The sequence below is a fragment of the Neoarius graeffei genome, chromosome 7 (genome assembly GCF_027579695.1).
Source record: "Neoarius graeffei isolate fNeoGra1 chromosome 7, fNeoGra1.pri, whole genome shotgun sequence".
Lineage (NCBI taxonomy): Eukaryota > Metazoa > Chordata > Actinopteri > Siluriformes > Ariidae > Neoarius > Neoarius graeffei.
This window is the reverse complement of record NC_083575.1, coordinates 75,938,893-75,961,177: the sequence shown is the minus strand read 5'-3', so window position 1 is coordinate 75,961,177 and position 22,285 is coordinate 75,938,893. Positions and strand designations below refer to the sequence as shown.

The 22,285-nt window shown below is 42.2% G+C and overlaps 2 protein-coding genes across 3 annotated transcripts; one reads left to right on the top strand and one right to left on the bottom strand.

Annotated features, from left to right (window-relative positions):
• Nucleotides 1-511: 511 nt before the first annotated feature.
• Nucleotides 512-11,269, bottom strand: LOC132889674 (uncharacterized). Its single transcript, XM_060926413.1, has 2 exons — nt 11,215-11,269; nt 512-1,488 (listed from the first exon to the last, which is right to left on the bottom strand). Exons 1-2 carry the CDS (start codon nt 11,225-11,227, stop codon nt 647-649), a joined length of 855 nt encoding a protein of 284 aa, XP_060782396.1. The 5' UTR covers nt 11,228-11,269; the 3' UTR covers nt 512-646.
• Nucleotides 11,270-11,358: 89 nt separating this feature from the next.
• LOC132889672 (GTPase IMAP family member 8-like) lies at nt 11,359-15,040 on the top strand. Of its 2 annotated transcripts, none has more exons than XM_060926409.1 (3): nt 11,359-11,471; nt 11,866-13,344; nt 14,511-15,040. In XM_060926409.1, the coding sequence occupies exon 2, from the start codon at nt 11,872-11,874 to the stop codon at nt 13,150-13,152; it is 1,281 nt and encodes a 426-aa protein (XP_060782392.1). In that variant the 5' UTR covers nt 11,359-11,471; nt 11,866-11,871; the 3' UTR covers nt 13,153-13,344; nt 14,511-15,040. The 2 variants fall into 2 exon arrangements, with proteins under 2 accessions (XP_060782392.1, XP_060782394.1); XM_060926411.1 differs by having other exon boundaries at nt 11,866-13,922; nt 14,727-15,040.
• Nucleotides 15,041-22,285: the final 7,245 nt, after the last annotated feature.

Here is a 22,285-nt window from a genome sequence, read left to right as displayed (position 1 = left end):
TGCTCCAGAAACTCAATCTGCTCAAAGGAAGGTCTGTTTTATAGCTTCTCTAAAGAGCTAAACTGTTTTCAGCTGTGCTAACATGATTGTACAAGGGTTTTCTAATCATCCATTAGCCTTCTGAGGCAATGAGCAAACACATTGTACCATTAGAACACTGGAGTGATAGTTGCTGGAAATGGGCCTCTATACACCTATGGAGATATTGCACCAAAAACCAGACATTTAGTAGACTTTAGCTAGAATAGTCATTTACCACATTAGCAATGTATAGAGTGTATTTCTGATTAGTTTAAAGTGATCTTCATTGAAATGAACAGTGCTTTTCTTTCAAAAATAAGGAAATTTCAAAGTGACCCCAAACTTTTGAACGGTAGTGTAGCACAATATAATGTACATTATTTTATAACATAAACATAATCAATAGAAAAAAAGATAATTAATGCTTACTGTACAAGTAAGAAATGACATCAAATACAATTAGACAGAAAGATGCTTAAAATTGTTGCACTTTACAGTCTTTCTCTATGTTTTCCAGTATTTTTTAAATAGATTTTTCTTAAGTACAGTACATGCTTTAAAATCCATTTCTTTTATATTCTCCACTTTTGTCTTTCTAAAGGAGATTATTATCATACATTCTCCACTAGAGTATAATGCACAACTTTTTTATTTCTGGCTCTTTTTGCAATTGTTGCTTCAATTCTAAATATCTTCGTTCCCACTCTTTTTCTTTTTCTTGTGATTCTTTGAGAGCCTGTGCAGTTACAGACATTTCAGAGGAATCATAACTACATTTGGTTTCCCCCTGTGCTTGTTCCTTCAATTCTGAATATCTTCGTTGCCACTCTTTTTCACTTGCTTGTGCTTCTTTGAGAGCCTGTGCTTTTGAAAACATTTCATAGCTATAATAACTATAATTGTTTTCCCTCTGCATCTCGTGAATCTTTTGCAGGAATTGAAGTACTTGGGTACGGTCCTGCGACCTGTTGTTAAACACATAGTATCTCTGTTTGCAAGCAGCTATTAGGCTCTGAAGGTGAGGCCCAGCCTCACGGATGTAGCGTTCTATGGGTTTATTTTCAAACTCAAGATCATCTCCATGAGTGAAGACCACAATCATATATTTGCACACATCATCACCAAAGATTTTTTTAAATTTCTTGACAGTGTTTCTCTCCTCTTCAGTGTGACGCCTCACATCAAGCAGAAGAAGAAATGCATGAGGACCAGGAGCTACCAGTTTTACACCTCTCGCAGTCTCATTTTCAATGAACTCAGCAGACATTGTTGTGTCGTATAAACCAGGTGTGTCAGTGATTGTTATACGTTGTTTGTTGATAATTCTTGTTTCAGATGTGCATTCCTTTGTAACAGATGTGGCTCTTGCTTCAGATTTGAATACTCTCTCACTGAAAATGGTGTTTCCTGTGGCACTTTTGCCAACCCCTGTCTTGCCCAGGAGGACCAAGCGCAGTGGATCTCTGTCTGTAAGATAATACAACAATGTTTGAAGATTTAGCTCATATTTTTGATATTCAAGATTTATTTAATAAATTCTATATACGTTTGAATTTGTTGATCATCTGCAGTGTTTTTTAAATCAAGATTTAAAATAAAAATCTAAGCTATTCGCATATTATGATTATAGAGATATTCTTTTCAAGTCCAAATGAGGTTATTAATGCTTTAAGTTAATGTAAATGAATAAACTACTGGTAGATTCTGCCGAAATTGAAAACAACAACAACAACAACAACCAAACAAATAGGCTTACTGTTTTTATTTATCTGCAATAAACAAAGTCAAAATTTAGCCACTAGATTTCAGTAAACGACACTCTAAAAGGTAATAGCTATGCTTACTTAAATCATAATAGTGTACTTTACTTCTCTGTCCCTATCCTTTTGATTTAACTCATGGAGTGTAAGTATGTACTAATTTTTCCTTAAGGATTTTTAAAACTACGTTCATCTGAATAAACTGGACTTGTAACATTCTGTTCCTGGAGTGAACGCAGAGGCTCAGCAGCGCACATGTGCAGTAGAGCAGTGCAAGAGAAGTTTCTAGAAACTGTATGGACAAAAACTTTGGAAGAAAACAACATTTTCTGGGTCTCTTGGTAAGTTATTCAAAGTCTTTCAATTGTCAGTTATGATTTCATTACTTACAGCTACATTTTTGGCAGGACATTTTTTTCTGAACATAGATATTACAAACATCTCTGGAAATAACTAGGCTAATGCTATTCTCGAAGTTGGCGTGACGTCACGACCGGGTCGCGGAGGCAGCAGTCTAAGCATGGAAGCCCAAACTTCCCTTTCCCCAGACACCTCGGCCAGCTCCTCAGGAAGAACACCGAGGCGTTCCCAGGCCAGCCGAGAGACATAGTCCCTCCAGCGTGTCCTGGGTCTTCCCCGGGGCCTCTTCCCGGGGGGACATGCCTAGAACACCTCCCCAGGGAGGTGTCCAGGAGGCATCCGAAAAAGATGCCCGAGCCACCTCAGCTGATTCCTCTCGATGTGGAGGAGCAGTGGCTCTACTCCGAGCTCCTCCCGAGTGACTGTGCTTCTCACCCTATCTCTAAGGGAGCGCCCAGCCACCCTGCAAAGGAAACTCATTTCGGCGGCTTGTATCCGCGATCTTGTTCTTTCGGTCATTACCCAAAGCTCATGACCATAGGTGAGAGTCGGAACGTAGATCGACCGGTAAATTGAGAGCTTCGCCTTTTGGCTCAGCTCCTTCTTCACCACGACGGACCGGTAAAGCAACCGCATCACTGTGGAGGCTGCACCGATCCGCCTGTCGATCTCACGCTCCATCCTTCACTCACTCGTGAACAAGATCCTAAGATACTTAAACTCCTCCACTTGAGGCAGGACTTCTCCACCAACCTGAAGAGGGCAAGCCACCCTTTTCCGGTCGAGAACCATGGCCTCGGACTTGGAGGTGCTGATTCTCATCCCAGCCGCTTCACACTCGACTGCAAACCGCCCCAGTGCATGCTGAAGGTCCTGGTTTGAAGAAGCCAACAGGACAACATCATCCGCAAAAAGCAGAGATGGAATCCTGTGGTTCCCAAACAGGATTCCTTCCAGCCCCTGGCTGCGCCTAGAAATTCTGTCCATAAAAATTATGAACAGAACCGGTGACAAAGGGCAGCCCTGCCGGAGTCCAACATGCACTGGGAACAGGTCTGACTTACTGCCGGCAATGCGAACCAGACTCCTGCTCCGTTCATACAGGGACCGGACAGCCCTTAGCAAAGAGCCCCGAACCCCATACTCCCGAAGCACCCCCCACAGAATACCATGGGGGACATGGTCGAATGCCTTCTCCAGATCCACAAAGCACATGTGGACTGGTTGGGCAAACTCCCATGAACCCTCGAGCACCCTATGAAGGGTATAGAGCTGGTCCAGTGTTCCGCAACCAGGACGAAAACCACATTGTTCCTCCTGGATCCGAGGTTCGACTATTGGTCGAATTCTCCTCTCCAGTACCCTGGAGTAAACCTTCCCTGGGAGGCTGAGAAGTGTGATTCCCCTATAATTGGAGCACACTCTCCGGTCCCCTTTCTTAAAAAGAGGGACCACCACCCCAGTCTGCCACTCCAGAGGCACTGTCCCCAACCGCCATGCGATGTTGCAGAGGCGTGTCAACCAAGACAGCCCCACAACATCCAGAGACTTGAGATACTCAGGGCGGATCTCATCCACCCCCGGTGCCTTGCCACTGAGGAGCTTGCAAACCACCTCAGTGACTTCGGCTTGGGTAATGGACGAGTCCACCTCTGAGTCATCAGCCTCAGTCTCCTCAGTGGAAGACATGACGGTGGGATTGAGGAGATCCTCAAAGTATTCCTTCCACCGCCCGACAATGTCCCCAGTCGAGGTCAACAGCTCCCCACCCGCACTGTAAACAGTGTTGGCAGAGTACTGCTTCCCCTCCTGAGGCGCCGGACAGTTTGCCAGAATTTCTTCGAGGCTGACCGACAGGGCTCGAAATTAACTTTTTTTCTTTGTGTCCCCCAGTGGTCCCGAATTCTGTGTTGTATTGTCCCGAATGGAAGCAATAGTGTCCCCATTTTTTTCCTCTCTGAAATAACCAGTGGTTAATATTATCATATGAAGTCTCATCTCATCTCATTATCTCTAGCTGCTTTATCCTGCCCTACAGGGTCGCAGGCAAGCCGGAGCCCATCCCAGCTGACCACGGGCGAAAGGCGGGGTACACCCTGGACAAGTCGCCAGGTCATCACAGGGCTGACACATAGACACAGACAACCATTCACACTCACACCTACGGTCAATTTAGAGTCACCAGTTAACCTAACCTGCATGTCTTTGGACTGTGGGGGAAACCGGAGCACCCGGAGGAAACCCACGCGGACACGGGGAGAACATGCAAACTCCACACAGAAAGGCCCTCGCCGGCCCCGGGGCTCGAACCTGGACCTTCTTGCTGTGAGGCGACAGCGCTAACCACTACACCACCGTGCCGCCCATCATATGAAGTTACTATTATATTTGTAACTATGCGATTTTGAACCCTTTATATCATTTTTACAATAAGTCACAAGACACAAGCGACACATGTCCTATACATCATCTACTTCAAAATTACAGTTATTGCATTTTCAGTTTATTAAACTTTGGCGATCTCACTGTATGAATAGATACCCGTTTATTTAAAGGGGCCAACTAGCTCATTCAGAAAATGTTTCAACTCCCTACATCTGCAGTACACTTTAGTTGAAAATAAGACCCCTTTTATGTTCATTTCATGTACTTGTACCTTGAATATCTGTTGGCACTTATAAGGCCAACTTATAATTTTCACCATTACCGTTATCCATTTTTATGAACTTTCCGTTATCCATTTTTATGAACTTTCCGTTATCCATTTTTATGAACTTTCCGTTATCCATTTTTATGAACTTTCCGTTATCCATTACCGTTATCCATTTTTATGAACTTTCCGTTATCCATTACCGTTATCCATTTTATGAACTTTCCGTTATCCATTTTATGAACTTTCGCTGCCGGGTGCAAATGTTAGCAACATCAGCATAGTGCCAGGTCCGAGCCTAGTTGTGCTGCTGACTGACTAAACTTTCTGAACTAGAAAGACACCAAGAAAACTCACTTATTCTGTTGAATGGTATCTTCCGTCAATATCATCCACATCATTCCTGTTGTATTTTATAACGTGTCTAACAGTGTTCATTCAGTTCATTCAGTTGCTAGCGTTGCCTGCAGACCAGGCGATGACACTTTGGATCCTGAAGGTCCCGGAGACGTTATGTCTGGGCTTTCAGTTTCTTCCCCGCGGTCGGTCCGCTTCAACCACTTAAGCATTTTTGTTCTGGCAAGAGTCGGCGCAGCGTGTGCGCTAGCAATTCCATTCCAAGTCCATATAATGCGGACTCCGGCCGAAGATTCTAGAACAGAATGCGCTGCTCTGTAGCCTACGGATGCAGGTGCATCGAAAGTGAAGCTACTATGTATTTTTCGCTGTTAACGTTTTAAAATTAAAATTGACAAATTAGGTGAATGTCTACGTATGTGTTACGGCTTTGTAAATAATATTAATGTAGAACTTTTTTCTAGATCTATTTTTTCCATTGTCCCGGGATTGTCCCAGATATAATAATTTTGTGTCCCGATGACATTTTTTATGGTCCCCGGGACATCGGGACACCGTTAGTTTCGAGCGCTGCTGACCGATAGTCCTTCTCCATGGCCTCCCCGAACTCCTCCCAGTTCTGAGTTTTTGCCTCCGCAACTGCCCGAGCTGCAGCACGCCTGGCCTGCCGATACCCGTCAGCTGCCTCAGGAGTCCCGGAGGTCAACATGGCCCGATAGGACTCCTTCTTCAGCTTGACGGCATCCCTTACTTCCGGTGTCCACCACCGGGTTCGGGGATTGCCGCCACGACAGGCACCGGAGACCTTGCGGCCACAGCTCCGAACAGCTGCATCCACAATGGAGGTAGAGAACATGGTCCACTCAGACTCAATGTCCCCCGCCTCCCTCGAAAGCTGGGAAAAGCTCTCCCGGAGGTGGGAGTTAAAGACATCCCCAACAGAGTGCTCGGCCAGACGTTCCCAGCAGACCCTCACCATACGTTTGGGCCTGCCAGGTCTGTCCAGCTTCCTCCTCCGCCAGCGGATCCAACTCACCACCAGGTGGTGATCAGTTGACAGCTCAGCCCCTCTCTTCACCCGAGTGTCCAAGACATAGGGCCGGAGATCAAATGAAACGACTACAAAGTCGATCATTGATCTCCGACCTAAGGTGTCCTGGTGCCACGTGCACTTATGGACACCCCTATGCTCGAACATGGTGTTCGTTATGGACAAACCGTGACTAGCACAGAAGTCCAATAACAAAACACCACTCGGGTTCAGATCGGGGAGGCCGTTCCTCCCAACCACGCCCCTCCAGGTGTCACTGTCATCGCCCACGTGAGCATTGAAGTCCCCCAGTAGCACAATGGAGTCCCCAGTCTGAGCACCCCTCAGTACCTCTCCCAGGGACTCCAAGAAGGCCGGATACTCTATACTGCTATTTGGCCCATAGGCACAAACAACAGCAAGAGCCCTCTCCCCAGTCCAAAGGCGCAGAGAGGCGACCCTCTCGTTCACTGGGGTAAACTCCAACACATGGCGGCTGAGCTGGGGAGCTATAAGCAAGCCCACACCAGCCCGCCGCCGCTCACCACGGGCGACTCCAGAGAAGTGGAAAGTCCAGCCCCTCTCGAGGAGCTGGGTTCCAGAGCCCAAGCTGTGCATGGAGGTGAGCCCGACTATCTCTAGCCGGTACCTCTCAACCTCCCGCACAAGCTCAGGCTCTTTCCCCCCCAGTGAAGTGACATTCCATGTCCCAACAGCCAGCCGCTGTGTCCGGGGATCAGGTCGTCGAGGCCCCTGCTTTCGACTGCCACCCAATCCACACTGCACCAATCCCCTACTGCTACCTCTGTGGGTGGTGAACCCACAGGAGGTCGGGCCCACGTCACCTCTTCGGGCTGAGCCCGGCCGGGCCCCATGGGCAAAGGCCCGGCCACCAAGCACTTGCATACGAGCCCCAACCCCGGGCCTGGCTCCAGGGTGGGGCCCCGGCTGCGTCATACTGGGCGACGTCACGGTCCTTGATTTTTTCTCCATAGGGGTTTTTGGTGAACTGCTCTTGGTCTGGCCTGTCACCTAGGACCTGTCTGCCTTGGGAAACCCTGACAGGGGCATAATGCCCCCGACAACATAGCTCCTAGGATCATTCAAGCACACAAACCCCTCCACCACAATAAGGTGACAGTTCTAGGAGGGGGAATAGCTGTGTTGATTTGTTCAAACAACATGCTACGTGCGTGAAACATGATATCACACATGTATAACACCGTGAAACAATGGGCTAGTCAGGACCACTCATCGGTGAGCGGCGTATACATAAATTGAATGAGGTTTGTGGCGAAGACGAGATGAAAAGATTTGTCTCGTGCAGAGACTGTACCGCGGTAACCCGGTAATACGCTGAGAGTGAGACAGTGAGAGGGCTACCCCTATACCCCCCCACCCCCTGAAAATCTCAACGGATTTACACGATTTGGAAAAATGACTTTTTCAGAACCGAAAAAAACGGAGCTTCCGGCACATGCCGGAAAACTTGCACTAATGCATTTGGACTAATATACGCTCTTCATTTGGATTATCCAAAAAGACTAAATAACACCTTTGACTTCATTCAGAGGGTGATGCTCAACCTGGGTGTAGGTAACCTGAGACCAAAACTTCAGAGCTTGAAAAATGCTCTTTTGCAGTAGGTGGGTGTATTGCCAGCAGATCCTTAAAATAGCAAGGGATCTTGAAGCATAGATACTTAATTTGAGTGTTAAACTCATATATTTGCAACTAACCCCTGAAAAGTTCTTAGTAAGTTACAGTCAGTCACGGATGATTTTGGTTACTTGTTATACTGAAGTTTCTATAGTGTCCCAGTCTGTGGGATATTGGTTGGAGGTTTAATCCCATCTTGATTAATCCAAACTAGTTTGTGAAATAAAAGCTTGATTGAGTGTAAGTTTGATTGAGTGTATTGCCCCACTGTTATGGAACAGCCTTCCAAGTAGTGTTGGGGAATCAGACACAGTCTCAGCATTTAAGTCTAGGCTGAAAACATATCTGTTTAGTCAAGCCTTTTGTTAATGGTGTTTATGAGGTAAAGGAGTAGATCTGGAGGGTCCTCAGACATAGAGTGTTTTGGTAAACTGGGATGTATGAATGCTGTCAGTCCCCACTCGCTTGCTCACTCGAGTTTGTTGACGGTGTAGTGGCTGGCTGCTTTATGTCCCGGGGCTCCCTCATGCCTGTGTTACCTTCTGGCTCTCTCCTTTTAGTTATGCTGTCATAGTTAGTTGCCGGAGTCCCTGCTTGTACTCGGTGCAATATGTATACTGTTCCTACTTATTCAGGTGACATTGGGCATACCTAACCACCTGTGTTTTCTTTCCCTCCCCCCCACCCAAATCTGTCCCTCTGAGTTACATGGAGTCAACAGGAAATCTTTTGGTGGAGAGGGTGTAGACCTCGACTGGCTATCATAGCCTGCAGGGAATCGGACGTCAGACATTCTGTCGCATGTCCCAGACCTGGTGAAATGTAACTGAATTGTCTTGGCCAGCCCTAAGGGTCCCATCTGCATCTCATCATTGCTAAGGAGTGTGCTCCCATCACCCAATCAAGCATCCAGCCAGAGCAGGTCATGATATATTTTACCATATTAACATGCCATTGTTGTGTGTTATGCCTGATGTAAAGACTCTCGTCTCTGCGAGCCTACCACACAGATTTAATATTTGTCATTTTTAGGGCATACCTAACAACGTGTTTTCTTTCTCCCCCCCCCAATCTGTCCCTCTGAGTTACATGTTGATCCTGGGATTGAGATGCTGGCCTCTTCTGCCCCTCGGACCTGCTTGATCCATCCTGGTGCCCTGTGTCTGGTCGGAGTTTTATCGCACCGCTCCTGTGAAGGATGGCCCCCACAGTTGAGGGTTATACCTGTTAAAACTGTTAATATTATAGTCAGGCTGTCTGTTGTTGCCCAAATGAGGATGGGTTCCCTTTTGAGTCTGGTTCCTCTTGAGGTTTCTTCCTCATGTCATCTGAGGGAGTTTTTCCTTGCCACCATCGCCACAGGCTTGCTCATTGGGGATAGATTAGGGATAAAATTAGCTCATGTTTTAAGTCGTTCAAATTCTGTAAAGCTGCTTTGCAACAATGTTTATTGTTAAAAGCGCTATACAAATAAACTTGATTTGATTTGATTTGTAAGTGGCATTAGCAGTCTTTTGAAAATAGAGCAGAGTCATTTTGAGAAGTCAGGGAATGAGTCAGATGATTGCAAAGAACCTCTTTGTGTACTTATCAAAATGTTTGTTTTAAAATGTTGGGACACACCACCCCTAAATGTTATAGATGTTACAGAAAGATTTGATGGCAGTCAACATGAAAATAGAAAAGTGAGAGGATATGTCTTTTCTCATGGAAAGTTTACTTCCACTTTCATATTACAACAGTGAACTAAACAACAGATTTCCTGGGTAACTGAATAGTACTAGTGTTATATTATGGCCATGGGTTGTTAGGAAATATCCTTTGTGTCTTTGTTTTGGCATGGAGAATGACTCTAAATACTGAGTAAGCCTTAACTACCAGTTAAGTTGTACTAGATGCACCACTTTTCTGTCTTTGTGAAAAATATACATTTGAAATTATTTGTTGAATTGGTTGGAGTTGCTTAAATTATTTTGCATTCTAGATACTGTAACTCAGACCATACCAGTATTAATACACCCAGTTTTAAATACTGGATAGTGACCACAAAATCTTAAGGGATACTTCTACGGCAAGTTGTTAGTGGCCATGGAGCTTTGGGAAATTCAAATACCCAGATTGCCTGTATAAATCCACCTATTTTTGCATTTTGTTTTGTTTATTACAGTTCAAACCATATGCATTGTTTGTGTTTCATTTAACTTGAAAGCTGGCTGAAGCTTAATTGAATATTGGTATTGTGATAAAAAGAGCCTTGGTGAAGTCTTAAGTAATCTCATCTCATTCTCATTATCTCTAGCCACTTTATCCTGTTCTACAGGGTCGCAGGCAAGCTGGAGCCTATCCCAGCTGACTACGGGGGAAAGGGGGGGTACACCCTGGACAAGTCGCCAGGTCATCACAGGGCTGACACATAGACACAGACAACCATTCACACTCACATTCACACCTACGGTCAATTTAGAGTCACCAGTTAACCTAACTTGCATGTCTTTGGACTGTGGGGGAAACTGGAGCACCCTGAGGAAACCCACACAGACACGGGGAGAACATGCAAACTCCACACAGAAAGGCCCTCGCTGGACACAGGGCTCGAACCCAGACCTTCTTGCTGTGAGGCGACAACGCTAACCACTACACCACCGTGCCGCCCCGTCTTAAGTAATGTCAGAGAAAAAGACGTTTCTACATTTGTTAAGAAAGATTTGCATATAAAAGATTATTTTACAAGGCTTACATATTTGTTTTTATTGTGTCATTTCATTTGTTTCCACAAACAGTGGCCTTGGCTTAAGATGCACAGAATTACATTTTGTTCCAATAATAAAATAAATCTGCAAACTTATCATTCTTAGTTCTGCTTACTTGATTTTTTTTTTAGTGCAATCAGTTTCCTAGATTGTACTGAGTAAACACAACTGTTAAGTTAAGTCAGACTAACTTGGCTTACTTAAGTTGGTAACACTTAGAAAGATCAAATTTATTATACTTGCTATTTTTAAGTTTAATTAACTTCACAAAATTAAGTAAATACAATTCGATTTAAAGTACACTTAACAAGGAGATATGAAGTAAACTTAACTTATTAGTTATATTTACTTACCTTTTTTAGTGTAATCAGTTTCCTAGATTCTTTTAAGTAAGCTCAATTTGTCACATTTTAGAGTGTATGAGAATATGAGCCAAAAATCATGGATAATTTCACGTATGATTTTGTAAATAACAATGAGCCATCAGGTAATAAATGCAAAGGCTAGAAGGTTTTTGATCTGTGTAATGTGTAATAAACATTAAATACAGCATGCTAATATTAACTTTATCTTTTATAATTTATGATGATGTTTATAAAAATTAGAACCCTGCCATTTCACACTCACCAAAGGCAGCCATGGTTATTGCAGTACTGACACAGTTGATAATGTCTTCCTTTAGATAAGTTAGTATTGAAAATGAATTTCTCAAATCTTTGTAAAAGTTTTATATACTGGCATGGGATTTGTAAACCCTCCTCTCTGATGTACACAACCATAAATGGATAACTTGGCTCATGAGGCTGGACTCTTTACAGCCTTAAATAGTTTCAGCCTCAGTCTACCACAACTCTTTTGTCTGCTTCTCTGTCGACTTCACAAAGGTGAGTTTTATTTTTAGATTATCTCATGTCTTATGAACATACTGTACACATGCTCTGGTTGTATGTGTTACAGTTTTAATATAGAATAAACAAAAAAAGCTCAGCATAGTTTACCCAAATAAAAATGTTATGGTTGAATTTTCCCAGCATGAACCAGACAGTTTTAGAGACCACACTGGAGTAATATTTTGTTTATATTACCTCTGTACAGTGTATTCCCTTTTGTGAAATCTCTGAAGAATTGATCTAGATGAATATTTGAATGTGGATATTTAGATATTAAGATATTCAGTACAAGATATTTGAAATTTTACAGAATGAAAACAAAGAAACAAAGGAAAAAATTCCTCATATTTTCTCAGTGACTATTTCTTTCAAACTGTTGTGATTTCAGATCACAATGTCTACAAAGGCAAAGAAGACTTTTACTGATAATTCAGTACAGATCATTTTAATTGGTGCTACTGGCTCTGGTAAGAGCTCTTCTGGAAACACAATATTGGGCAAAACGCTGTTCAAATCAGCAGCATCTGCAAAGTCTGTGACACAGCAATGTGAAATTGCTACAGAGATAATCAATAGCTGGAAGGTTACAGTAGTAGATACTCCAGGCTGGGACTGCACTGCACTCACTGAATGTGAGGTCGTGTCCCAAATAAAACAGGCTCTACAATGTCTTGATGGACCTTTCTCCTTTCTCCTGGTCATACGTGTTGGCTCAATGGAATCTGAAGAAGAAATAAGTAAAATCTCTGGAGTTCAAAAGGTGCTTGGCCGCACCTTTCTGGATCATACCACAATCCTGTTTTCACGCAGTGATGATCTTGAAGGGAAAGATTTTAAGGAGTTTATTAAGGAAGGAGGTAAAGAGTTTCGTGATCTGTTAAAGCAATGTGGTGACAGATACCACTGCTGGAACAATCGAGATAACCGATCTGATGAGGCAGTGGAAGAACTGCTAAAGGATTTAAAAAAGACAGAGATGATAAACCCAAATTCCCAATCAGAAAAACCTTCTGCTTCTTCCTCTTCTGGTGACCAGCAAGAAAATGCAGTGACTAATAGAAAGAGATCTGGAGATACAGCAGGCTTAGAAACGGATATGTCTGAAAATCAAATCAGAGTTTTATTCCTTGGAAGGAACAGAGTGGGAAAGACTTCAAGCATCAATACCCTTCTTGAAAAATGTTTACAACATGAAGGAGGTTCAATTTATACATGCCCAGTCTCTGGACTGAGTCTGAAGCTGATAGAATCTCCTGGCTTTGATGATAATCTGGAACAAATTCAGGAGGCCATCTCCAAATCTGTGTCCGATTGCTCTCCTGGACCTCATGTCATTATTATAGTGCTCAGCGTGGAGCATTTCACTACAGCAGCAAACACAACCATGAAACATGTACAAGATTGTCTTGGACAAAATGCCAGTAAACACTCAGTGATTCTGTTGACTGGAGTGGATAATTTGGAAGGAAAACCCATTGAAACCTACATTCAAGAGAATCAACATCTCAATGAATTAGTGAAAATACATGAGAACAGATTTCATGCACTCAATAACAGAGACACCAGCAATAAGACCCAAGTGGATGAACTGCTGAAGACGATTAATTTAATGTATGAAGAAAATAATAAAGAATTTTACACAGATTCTGATGACCAACAAAGTACTTATTTATAAATATAAAAGTAGGATTACAGTTAAATGTAATTTGAATCTTTTACATTTGTGTGATCAGATATTGTTCATTACATTTTTTTAATGAACAGGAATGATCTCTGCAATCAGTAGTTGGTTTAGAAATGCAAAAAGAATGATCACAACTAGTTTATCAAGAATCAGGACTCACCTGGAAATGTCTGATTAGCCAAAGTATGTATCAACTTTTGCTTCTTGTAAATATGATTATAATTATATTAACAATTTATTATTTTTTGTTTACATTAATCTTGATAGGAGTACATTTCACACAAACTGATTCTCACTTTCTGGCATGCAGTTAGCTTGGCTCCATAATGTACACAATAAATAAAAACATGGCACAGTGGTGTAGTGCTTAGCACTGTCACCTCACAGCAAGCAGGTTCTGGGTTCAAGCCTGCTGATTGAGGCCTTCTGTGTGAAGATTGCATGTTCTCCTTGTGCTTGTGTGTCTTGTGCTCTGGTTTCCTCCCACAGTCCAAAGACGTGGATTAGGTCAACTGGCTCTAAATTGCTCATAGGTGTGAATGTGAATCTGAATGTCTGTCTGTCTCTCTGCATTAAAAAGAAAGAAAAAGAAAGAAACCACAACTTGATTCATCACATACTTGTGAAATTTCCTACCGGTATCTGCATTTAACCCATCTGAAGCAGTGAACACACACGCGCACACACATGTGAGCAATGAGCACATACCCAGAGCAGTGGGCAGCTGTGCTAACAGTGCCTGGGGAGCAGTTGGAAGTTAAGTGCCTCGCTCAAGGGCACCTCAGCCCAAGGCCGTCCCATATTAACCTAACTGCATGCCTTTAGACTGTGGGGGAAACCGGAGCACCCAGAGGAAACCCACGCAGACACGGGGAGAACATGCAAACTTCACACAGAAAGGCCTTCGCCAGCTGCTGGGTTCAAACCCAGAACCTTTTTTGCTGTGAGGCAACCATGCTAACCACTACACCACCGTGCCGCCCAATTAATTAGCCCCCTGATAGGGTTAGGGCGACCTGTCCAGGGTGTACCCCGCCTCTCCTCCAGTGTCAACTGGGATAGGCTTCATCTCATCCATGGCTTGTTATGGATAAGCAGTATAGAAAATAGCTGGATGATGTAAAACCACCATCAGCTCACTCTCTCTTGGTATGTTTATGTGAAATGTACTATATATTGCAATTCATGCTTGTTCCATTCTACTTTTTGATTGTAAATTGATTGTACATTGCACTTTCTTGTAATATCTATCACTGTACCTATACCTATCACTATCACTGTAAATATTACAGATGTCATGACTTTATCATTTGTACTTTACCTGCTTGTTTTGTGATTTGTGTTTGTAGCTCCTCAATGATAATTGAGACACGGTGGTGTAGTGGTTAGCACGGTTGCCTCACAGCAAGAAGGTTCCGGGTTCGAACCCAGCGGCCCGCGAGCGCCTTTCTGTGTGGAGTTTGCATGTTCTCCCCGTGTCTGTGTGGGTTTCCTCCGGGTGCTCCGGTTTCCCCCACAATCCAAAGACATGCAGTTAGGTTGACGCGGGGCGGCCTTGGGATGAGGTGCCCTTGAGCAAGGTACCTGACCCCTGACTGCTCCCCAGGCGCTCTTGTGTGGCTGCCCACTGCTGTGTGTTCACTGCTTCAGATGGGTTAAATGCAGAGGATGAATTTCACTGTGCGTGAAGTATGCGTGTGACGAATAAAGGTTTCTTCTTCTATGATAAACAAGAATAAAATACAAATTAACTGCGTGTTCAATTGCTGATCCCCCCCAACTTTTAATCATGTCTATCACATATAATTTTTACTTTTTACTAACATTATGTTTTAAAATGGGGTAGGGATATATGATTCAGTGATTCCTCTTTTTTAATTTATGATGCTTTGGTTTTTGTTATTAATCAGCCATAATAAAAACCATTAAAAATAAATTGTTCATTATTTCCTGCTGAGTCCAATATATAAATACAAATGTGTTGGAAATGGACAGAGAATATAAACCAGAAACCAGTTGTGATTTTAAACAGTTGTCCTTATATTGTTGCATGAGCTCCACCATGTGGATATATATTAAAATCTTTGCTTCTGGAGTTCATCACTAGGTGGAGTCCTTGAATTAGGCTCCTGGTGTTGCTGGTTCTCTCAGAGACGTGGCATTGATCGTTTTATCTACCCTCACTTTGACATCAGTATGTGTATTCATTTTTTCTCCCCTTAAACTGCTGACATTTGAAGCCACACTGCTATGAGGGTAGATTGGTAAGTATACAGTATGTAGAGAAATAAAACACATAAAAGAAAAAGTTAATTAAATATGTGTCAACTAAATATTACAATTGTTGTTAAAAATAATGATTGATTTAAAAAAAAACTACTAAGTGCAGAAGGATTTGAGTGGTTTTAAAATATCTCATGCTAACTAGTGCTTCATTATACATTTCATATTTCTATAAATACCATGCCGTTTTAGGGCGGCACGGTGGTGTAGTGGTTAGCGCTGTCGCCTCACAGCAAGAAGGTCCTGGGTTCGAGCCCCGGGGCCGGCGAGGGCCTTTCTGTGTGGAGTTTGCATGTTCTCCCCGTGTCCGCGTGGGTTTCCTCTGGGTGCTCCGGTTTCCCCCACAGTCCAAAGACATGCAGGTTAGGTTAACTGGTGACTCTAAATTGACCGTAGGTGTGAATGTGAGTGTGAATGGTTGTCTGTGTCTATGTGTCAGCCCTGTGATGACCTGGCGACTTGTCCAGGGTGTACCCCGCCTTTCGCCCATAGTCAGCTGGGATAGGCTCCAGCTTGCCTGCGACCCTGTAGAAGGATAAAGCGGCTAGAGATAATGAGATGAGATGAGACCATGCCGTTTTACTGTTGTAAGTTAGTGGTCCGTTCTGTTAGATGCCTTGACACTAGAGTTGATTGTGTTTTGTTGTGCTTCCAATGAGCATCTGTCTCAAAACTGTGTGGGTGAGTGTGTGTACAATGTGATTTAGTGAACAGCAGGTTTCTTGCTCATTTGCTAGGATCTGTCATATGTGCACATTTACTGAAAATGTCCTCTCTGTGAACATCTATTCTGCCAGACTCTGTTTAACTGTTTGTTTTTTTTTTATGTTTGCACATAATCACAGGAATGAATCAGACAGCATTACATGAACCATTAGGAATCATGAAAACCCACAATGTATGTTTTTAGGAGAGGAATGTTTCACAACCCTTAAATTCATTCCAGAGGCTGACTCAATGTCAGCACGCTCTGAAAATAATTAAGTTTTATTTGGATCAAACCTTATATTCTCTCCAACCATTGTGCAATCCTCCAACAGCAACAGAATTCTCCCCGTTCTTCTGTCAATCTTACACCTCTCTTCTACTCTGATAAAACACATCTGGGGATATTAATCAGTGTCTGTGCAGACCAAATAGGGAGCAATAAAGTCATTAGCTGTAAGTCATATCAGTTCTAAGCTTCAAAGGAATCACTTGGAAGACATACAGTTGAATTAGGCCTATTGGTTTCAACATAGAAAATTCAATTGTACCTCTATTTTATAGTTTGTATATTTTATACTCTCATAAATTGTCATTTTTTGTGTTGCTTTGAATCTGCTTTTGATGTTTGCTGCATTTTTGAAAAGATACAAAAAATGCACACATAGGTTCAGCGGATCTTTTTGAACTGAAAATATTTTTCAGTGGAAAATGACTAATACTTATAATTTACAACTTACTTATGATATACAGTTTTATCCCCTTCAAGCAAAGCCTGGGAAACTGGTCAAGGATGAGAGCAAACTATGTTAAATCCCATTCCAGTCTGCAAGAGGCTTGAGACTGGGGCAGAGTTACACCTTCCAACAAGGGAACAAATCTAAACGTATTGCCAAAGCTATACTGTAGTGGTTCAAAACCAAGAACCTGAATATTTTAGAATGGTCCAGTCAAAGCTCAGATACGATTAAGAATCTGTGGCAAGACAGGAAAATTGGTGGTCACCAACAGCCTACATCCAATCTGTCTAAGCTTGTACAATTCTGCAGTTAAAAATGGGCAAATATATCAGGAATCAAATGTGCAAAGCTGATCAAGAGAACTGCGTTTAAATGTTTTGAGGATTGTGCCTATAAGTTCCTGTTTATTTGTGGAGCTTGTTATATATTTGGGGAGCTGGTGTTATTTATTTGTACATTGTGCATCATACATACCCCGATATTAAAAGTGTAAGGAGGCCATGGGGAAATGCACACACTCAAACCACAGAGAGATAATGAAATTTTGAACACCACAAGTAACTTTGTGTCAACAACATGCTGTAGGGGTTGAGCTAGAACTTCAGCAAACAATCCAGCAGTTGGAGCTGCATAATCTATCAGCAGTCCAGTAAAGAATATTATGTAGTCAGCACTGCATATTAAAGAAAACATATTCAGACTCACGACAGGTGAAATTTAAAAGGGCTTTAACATACTTTGTAATTAGGTTGGTTAGATTAGTATGGCTGTATATCAGATGCATATAAATGCTATGGAAAGGTACAAATGTCAGAACTCATTAAAAACAAGAAAGCACAGCAGAGGATGTATTTCCTGCAGCGGTTGAAGAAGTTCAACCTGCCAAGCAGGCACTCCTCTCTGGCAGGAGGCTGCAGTCCATCAGGACCGAAACCTCACACCACAAGGCCAGCGTTTTCTCCACAGCTTTTTCTCCACTGCACACTGATAAGGCCAGAGACTCCCACTGAAATGTCAAAACTCATTAAAAAGCAATAAAAAATAATCCCGTCAAGGGTATTTGCCTCTGATGCCCCCTCGTGGCTGAGTGAAGACCTTATAGCCCATTAGGTAAATGCAACTCAAGTGACTGAGACATATCTCAGAAGACTTCAGCTGAAATTATAACCAGAGGTGGTTCTACCATGTATTATATATCGTGAATACTTATGCAACCAACATCCATACATTCAAAAGTGCATACATCAAGTAACTAAAAATCCGCAGTTAAGTCCATTTTGATTCCAGGTTGTAACACTACAAAATATGTAAAAGTTCAAGAGGGGTGAATGCTTGTGCAAGGTACTATAAAAAGAGGTATTTTATCTATGAATAGACATAGATGCAATCACCTCTGATACTACTGTAACACCAAGGCCAATTCTTTTGTTTTCTGTTAAACACTGAAGAAATTTGGGTTTGAAATCAAAAGATGAATATAAGATGATCGCTCTATTGAGATAGATAGATAGATAGATAGATAGATAGATAGATAGATAGATAGATAGATAGATAGATAGATAGATAGATAGATAGATAGAATTTCAGCTTTCATTTCCTGACATTTACATCTAGATGTGTTCAACAACTTAGAACCATTAGTGGCAGACCACCCAATAATTTGGTAACCAAAAGTATTGGAACTGATCATCTTAAAGTAAATAACACATCATTTGTTTGCATATCCCTTGCTTGCCGTAACTGCATCTACAATAACTGTATCAAGCCAGTGACCCATAAACATCCTTCCTGTTTCCCCACTCAGTCTCCTCTTCAAAGGTCTCATTGCATTGTTTTTTCATTAATTGTGCGGTGGTCTCTAGTATGAATGAATGCCCTGTGAGCTGGTTTTGGTGAAAAAAATGCTGTGGTTCTCCTGTTTCAGGCTGTTCTAGTTTGGTGGAGGAGTGGGTGGCGGGAGAACGACAGGACTTCAGCTCTTACTCATGAATATTCTTGACATGTAAACGTGTTACCTCTGATTGGCTAACAGCACTGTGACGCTACCTCCAGTGGGTGAGAACAAGCGGATGTGGGTGTCTTTGTAAAAACTGTTTCGATTGGCTATTATGGTCTCGACATCGATGTTTTGACCAATAACAATGTAGATAACACGAATTTTACATCACATTCAACGAGATTTAAATGAGACTAAAGATGGCGACTTACAAATAATGTGCAAACATCATTGGAGTTAATAAAGTTTGAACAGCATGAAGGAACATACCCCAACCCCCCGAAATTAATAAAAAAAAAATTCTCAACGGATTTGGCATAATATAAAAAGGTCATTTCTTTACTCAGAAAAAACGGAAATCCGCCGAAAAGCAGAAAACTCTCATCCCTGCCTAGCTTGTGACCATGTCATGCATGCTAATGTGGAGAATATGAACATGCTATTTTGTAACAAAAACCTTCGAACAAAAAGTTCATGTTTTACTTACAGCTTGTGAGATGGTGGTCGATCGTCTTGATGGTACAGATCCAAGTATTAAAAACAACCTCGAAGCAAAACCACTACTGAAGGCACCGAAGTTTGAAAAGTCACTGTGGTTGAAACAATCAGAACACAGTACTAACGTTGCATTATACTTCGCTGGTGGTGTTCCAAAGATAAATTCCAACCATTTCTCCTTCAGCTCTTCTATCTTGGGCAAGAAATGCAACATTGATGTGTTACTGCCACAAATAACACAGGCACGAACTTGTTCAGACATGTTTTCAACTTGCTGTTAGGTCCTCTTCATTAGCTACTGACGAGATGGGCTCTGCTATCTCTCCTCGCGCTTAAATCCAAACTTTCTTCCTGTGGGCGGTCGCAAGCCAAGGTGGGCGAGGCCATGAATACTAATTTTCGAAGTGACGCAAGTTCGTAGGGCTTTTTCAGATTTGCTTGTTTTTCCGACTATTTTCTTTGAAAAGCTAATACAGGGAATGGGAGTAGAATTACATTTTCACATGCAGCATGCATATGCAACTCGGAGTGAACTATGGTATTTCAAAAAGAGCCAGTATTAAACATTTTTGGTGGAAGGGCACCTTTCAAGAGGTGAAATGCATGTACAATTGTGTTAAGGTCTGGTGATTGACTTAGCCAGTGTAAAACTTTCCACTTTTTCCCCAGACTAAGTCCTTTGTTATGTTGGCTTGGGTCATTGTCTTCCTGCATAATGACGTTCCACCCAATTAGACTGAATGCATTTGTCTGTAAATTGGTAGAGACGTTTTTGTAGACTTCTGAATTCATTCTGCTGCTACCATTGTGAGTTACATCATTCATAAAGATTAGTGAGCCTGTTTCAGAATCAGCCATGCAAGCCCAAACTATGACACTATCTCCACCTTTCTTGAGCATGTATGTTTTATAGCATGAGCAGATCCTTTCTTTCGACACAGTTTGGCCTTTCCATCACTTTGGTAGTGGTTAATCTAGGTTCCAGAACTTTTGTGACTCTTCTCTGTATTTGTTTTTTGTGAATTTCTATCTGGCCACCTGATTCTTACAGCTGAGGAGTGGTTTGCATCTTGTGGTATGACCTCCATATTTCTAATCTTAAAGTCTTCTTTGAACATTGGATTGTGATATCTTCACCCCTGCCCTGTGGAGGTTGTTGGTGATGTAATTGACTGTTGTTTTGGGGTTTTTCCTTCACAGCTCTCACAATGTTTCTGTCATCAACTGCTGTTTTTTTCCTTTCCTATTTGATGTCTGGTTTGTTAGTACACCAGTGATTTCTTTATTTTACATGACATTCCAGCTTGCTATATTGGCTATGCGCAATGCTTGTGCAAAGGTTCTGATTAATTTTCCCCTCTTTATTTCAGCTTCAAAATGGCTTGCTTTTCTCCGAGTCAGCTCTTTGGTCTTCATGTTGATTTATCCTTTTTAACAACAAATGCAGTTTTCCATAAGTAAACCATATGCTTATTTGTGGTGTGTTTTTAATTCGAAGGTGCTTTCTGGGAATAAACCCTACCACTGGCTCCAAGGCCTCAACTGGGAAGATCCTTGGTAAGAAAATTGCCAAGATGGTCCAGAAGAAACATCACTCCTTCATTGTGAATGTGTGCAGTCTGTTAAAGGATATGGGACATGAAACATAAAAGCACGCTATATCAGTTTCTTTCCATTAAAAATATGAATTAATTGCATCAACAAATACAAAATCATCTATTAAATTCAGCAAAATCGTTATATTCGTGATTATATGGCATTTCTGCTCGACTTCCAATATGCATTTTTTGCAACCGGAAGAGCCGCTGTCACGTGATCATATGTCACAAAAACTTTTGGGCACAGCACAAGCGGGTAGATGAATGGAGAAGTGGATGACAAGAAAATTGTTTTTATAGTCTTTAAAGTACATTGGACATCATGGTGTATTGTGCTGCTTATGGTTGCAATAATTCCAATGGGAAATGCCCTGGAGTAAGTTTTTTTTGCATTCCCCAAGGACCCGAAGCTGAGGAAAGTGTGGGCTCACCTGCACATGCGCAGTAGGCTTGGTAGGACAACTTTACAGAACACCTGTTGAAAAAAACTTTGCACCTACTGTTTCCCACAAACTGTATTCGGACCATTTCACTGAGGATTCTTTCAACATTAATACTCAGGTACTGAGCGATATTAATTCATGAAACATGAAACAGGAAGCATAAGGATGAGAAAAAAAAACAGTTCAAATCGGGAAGCCGTGCACACCTGCGCCAGGCTGCACAAATGCGCGCAGCTTCCCGACCCAAACCGCCTCTCTCTCATCCTTACACTTCATGCCTCATGCTCCATGAACCAACATCGCTATTTTTTTTTAAAAATCGGATCTGCGCGATTCAGCTGTGAAAAAGGCGGCATCCGCCGAAAGGCGCACTGTTTGCATCCCTGCACGGAGGCCAGGGGACAGGGCAGGAATATTTTTGTTGATATGAGTGATCCGGTGCGATTTCGTGACCCCCCTGTTGAAGACCTCTGCGCTAAGCGTCTGAAAGCCGAGGTAAGGATTAGTATTATAATTTTGGGTGTATCAATTATTGATTATCATAATTCTGACTCGTTTCGCCATTTTGAATGTTTTCATCTCGGACTCTGGAAGCATTGTATCTCAATCAATCTTGAAAAATATCAGCAAAAAAAAACCTAGCTTGCAACGGACTTTAGCTAGATCTATGATGAACTTTCAATGTATGATACAAAAATAATACTTCTTTCAACAGATCATTAGCCTTTGAGCAGAATTGTTTTTAACTTACCAGGAAGTGTTATCCAGCCGACCGCTTTCAGTTTCATGAGGGCTGAATGAACTCTCACTCTCAGAATCATCTGACCCATCAGAGTAAAGACAAGATCCATGTTCATGTGA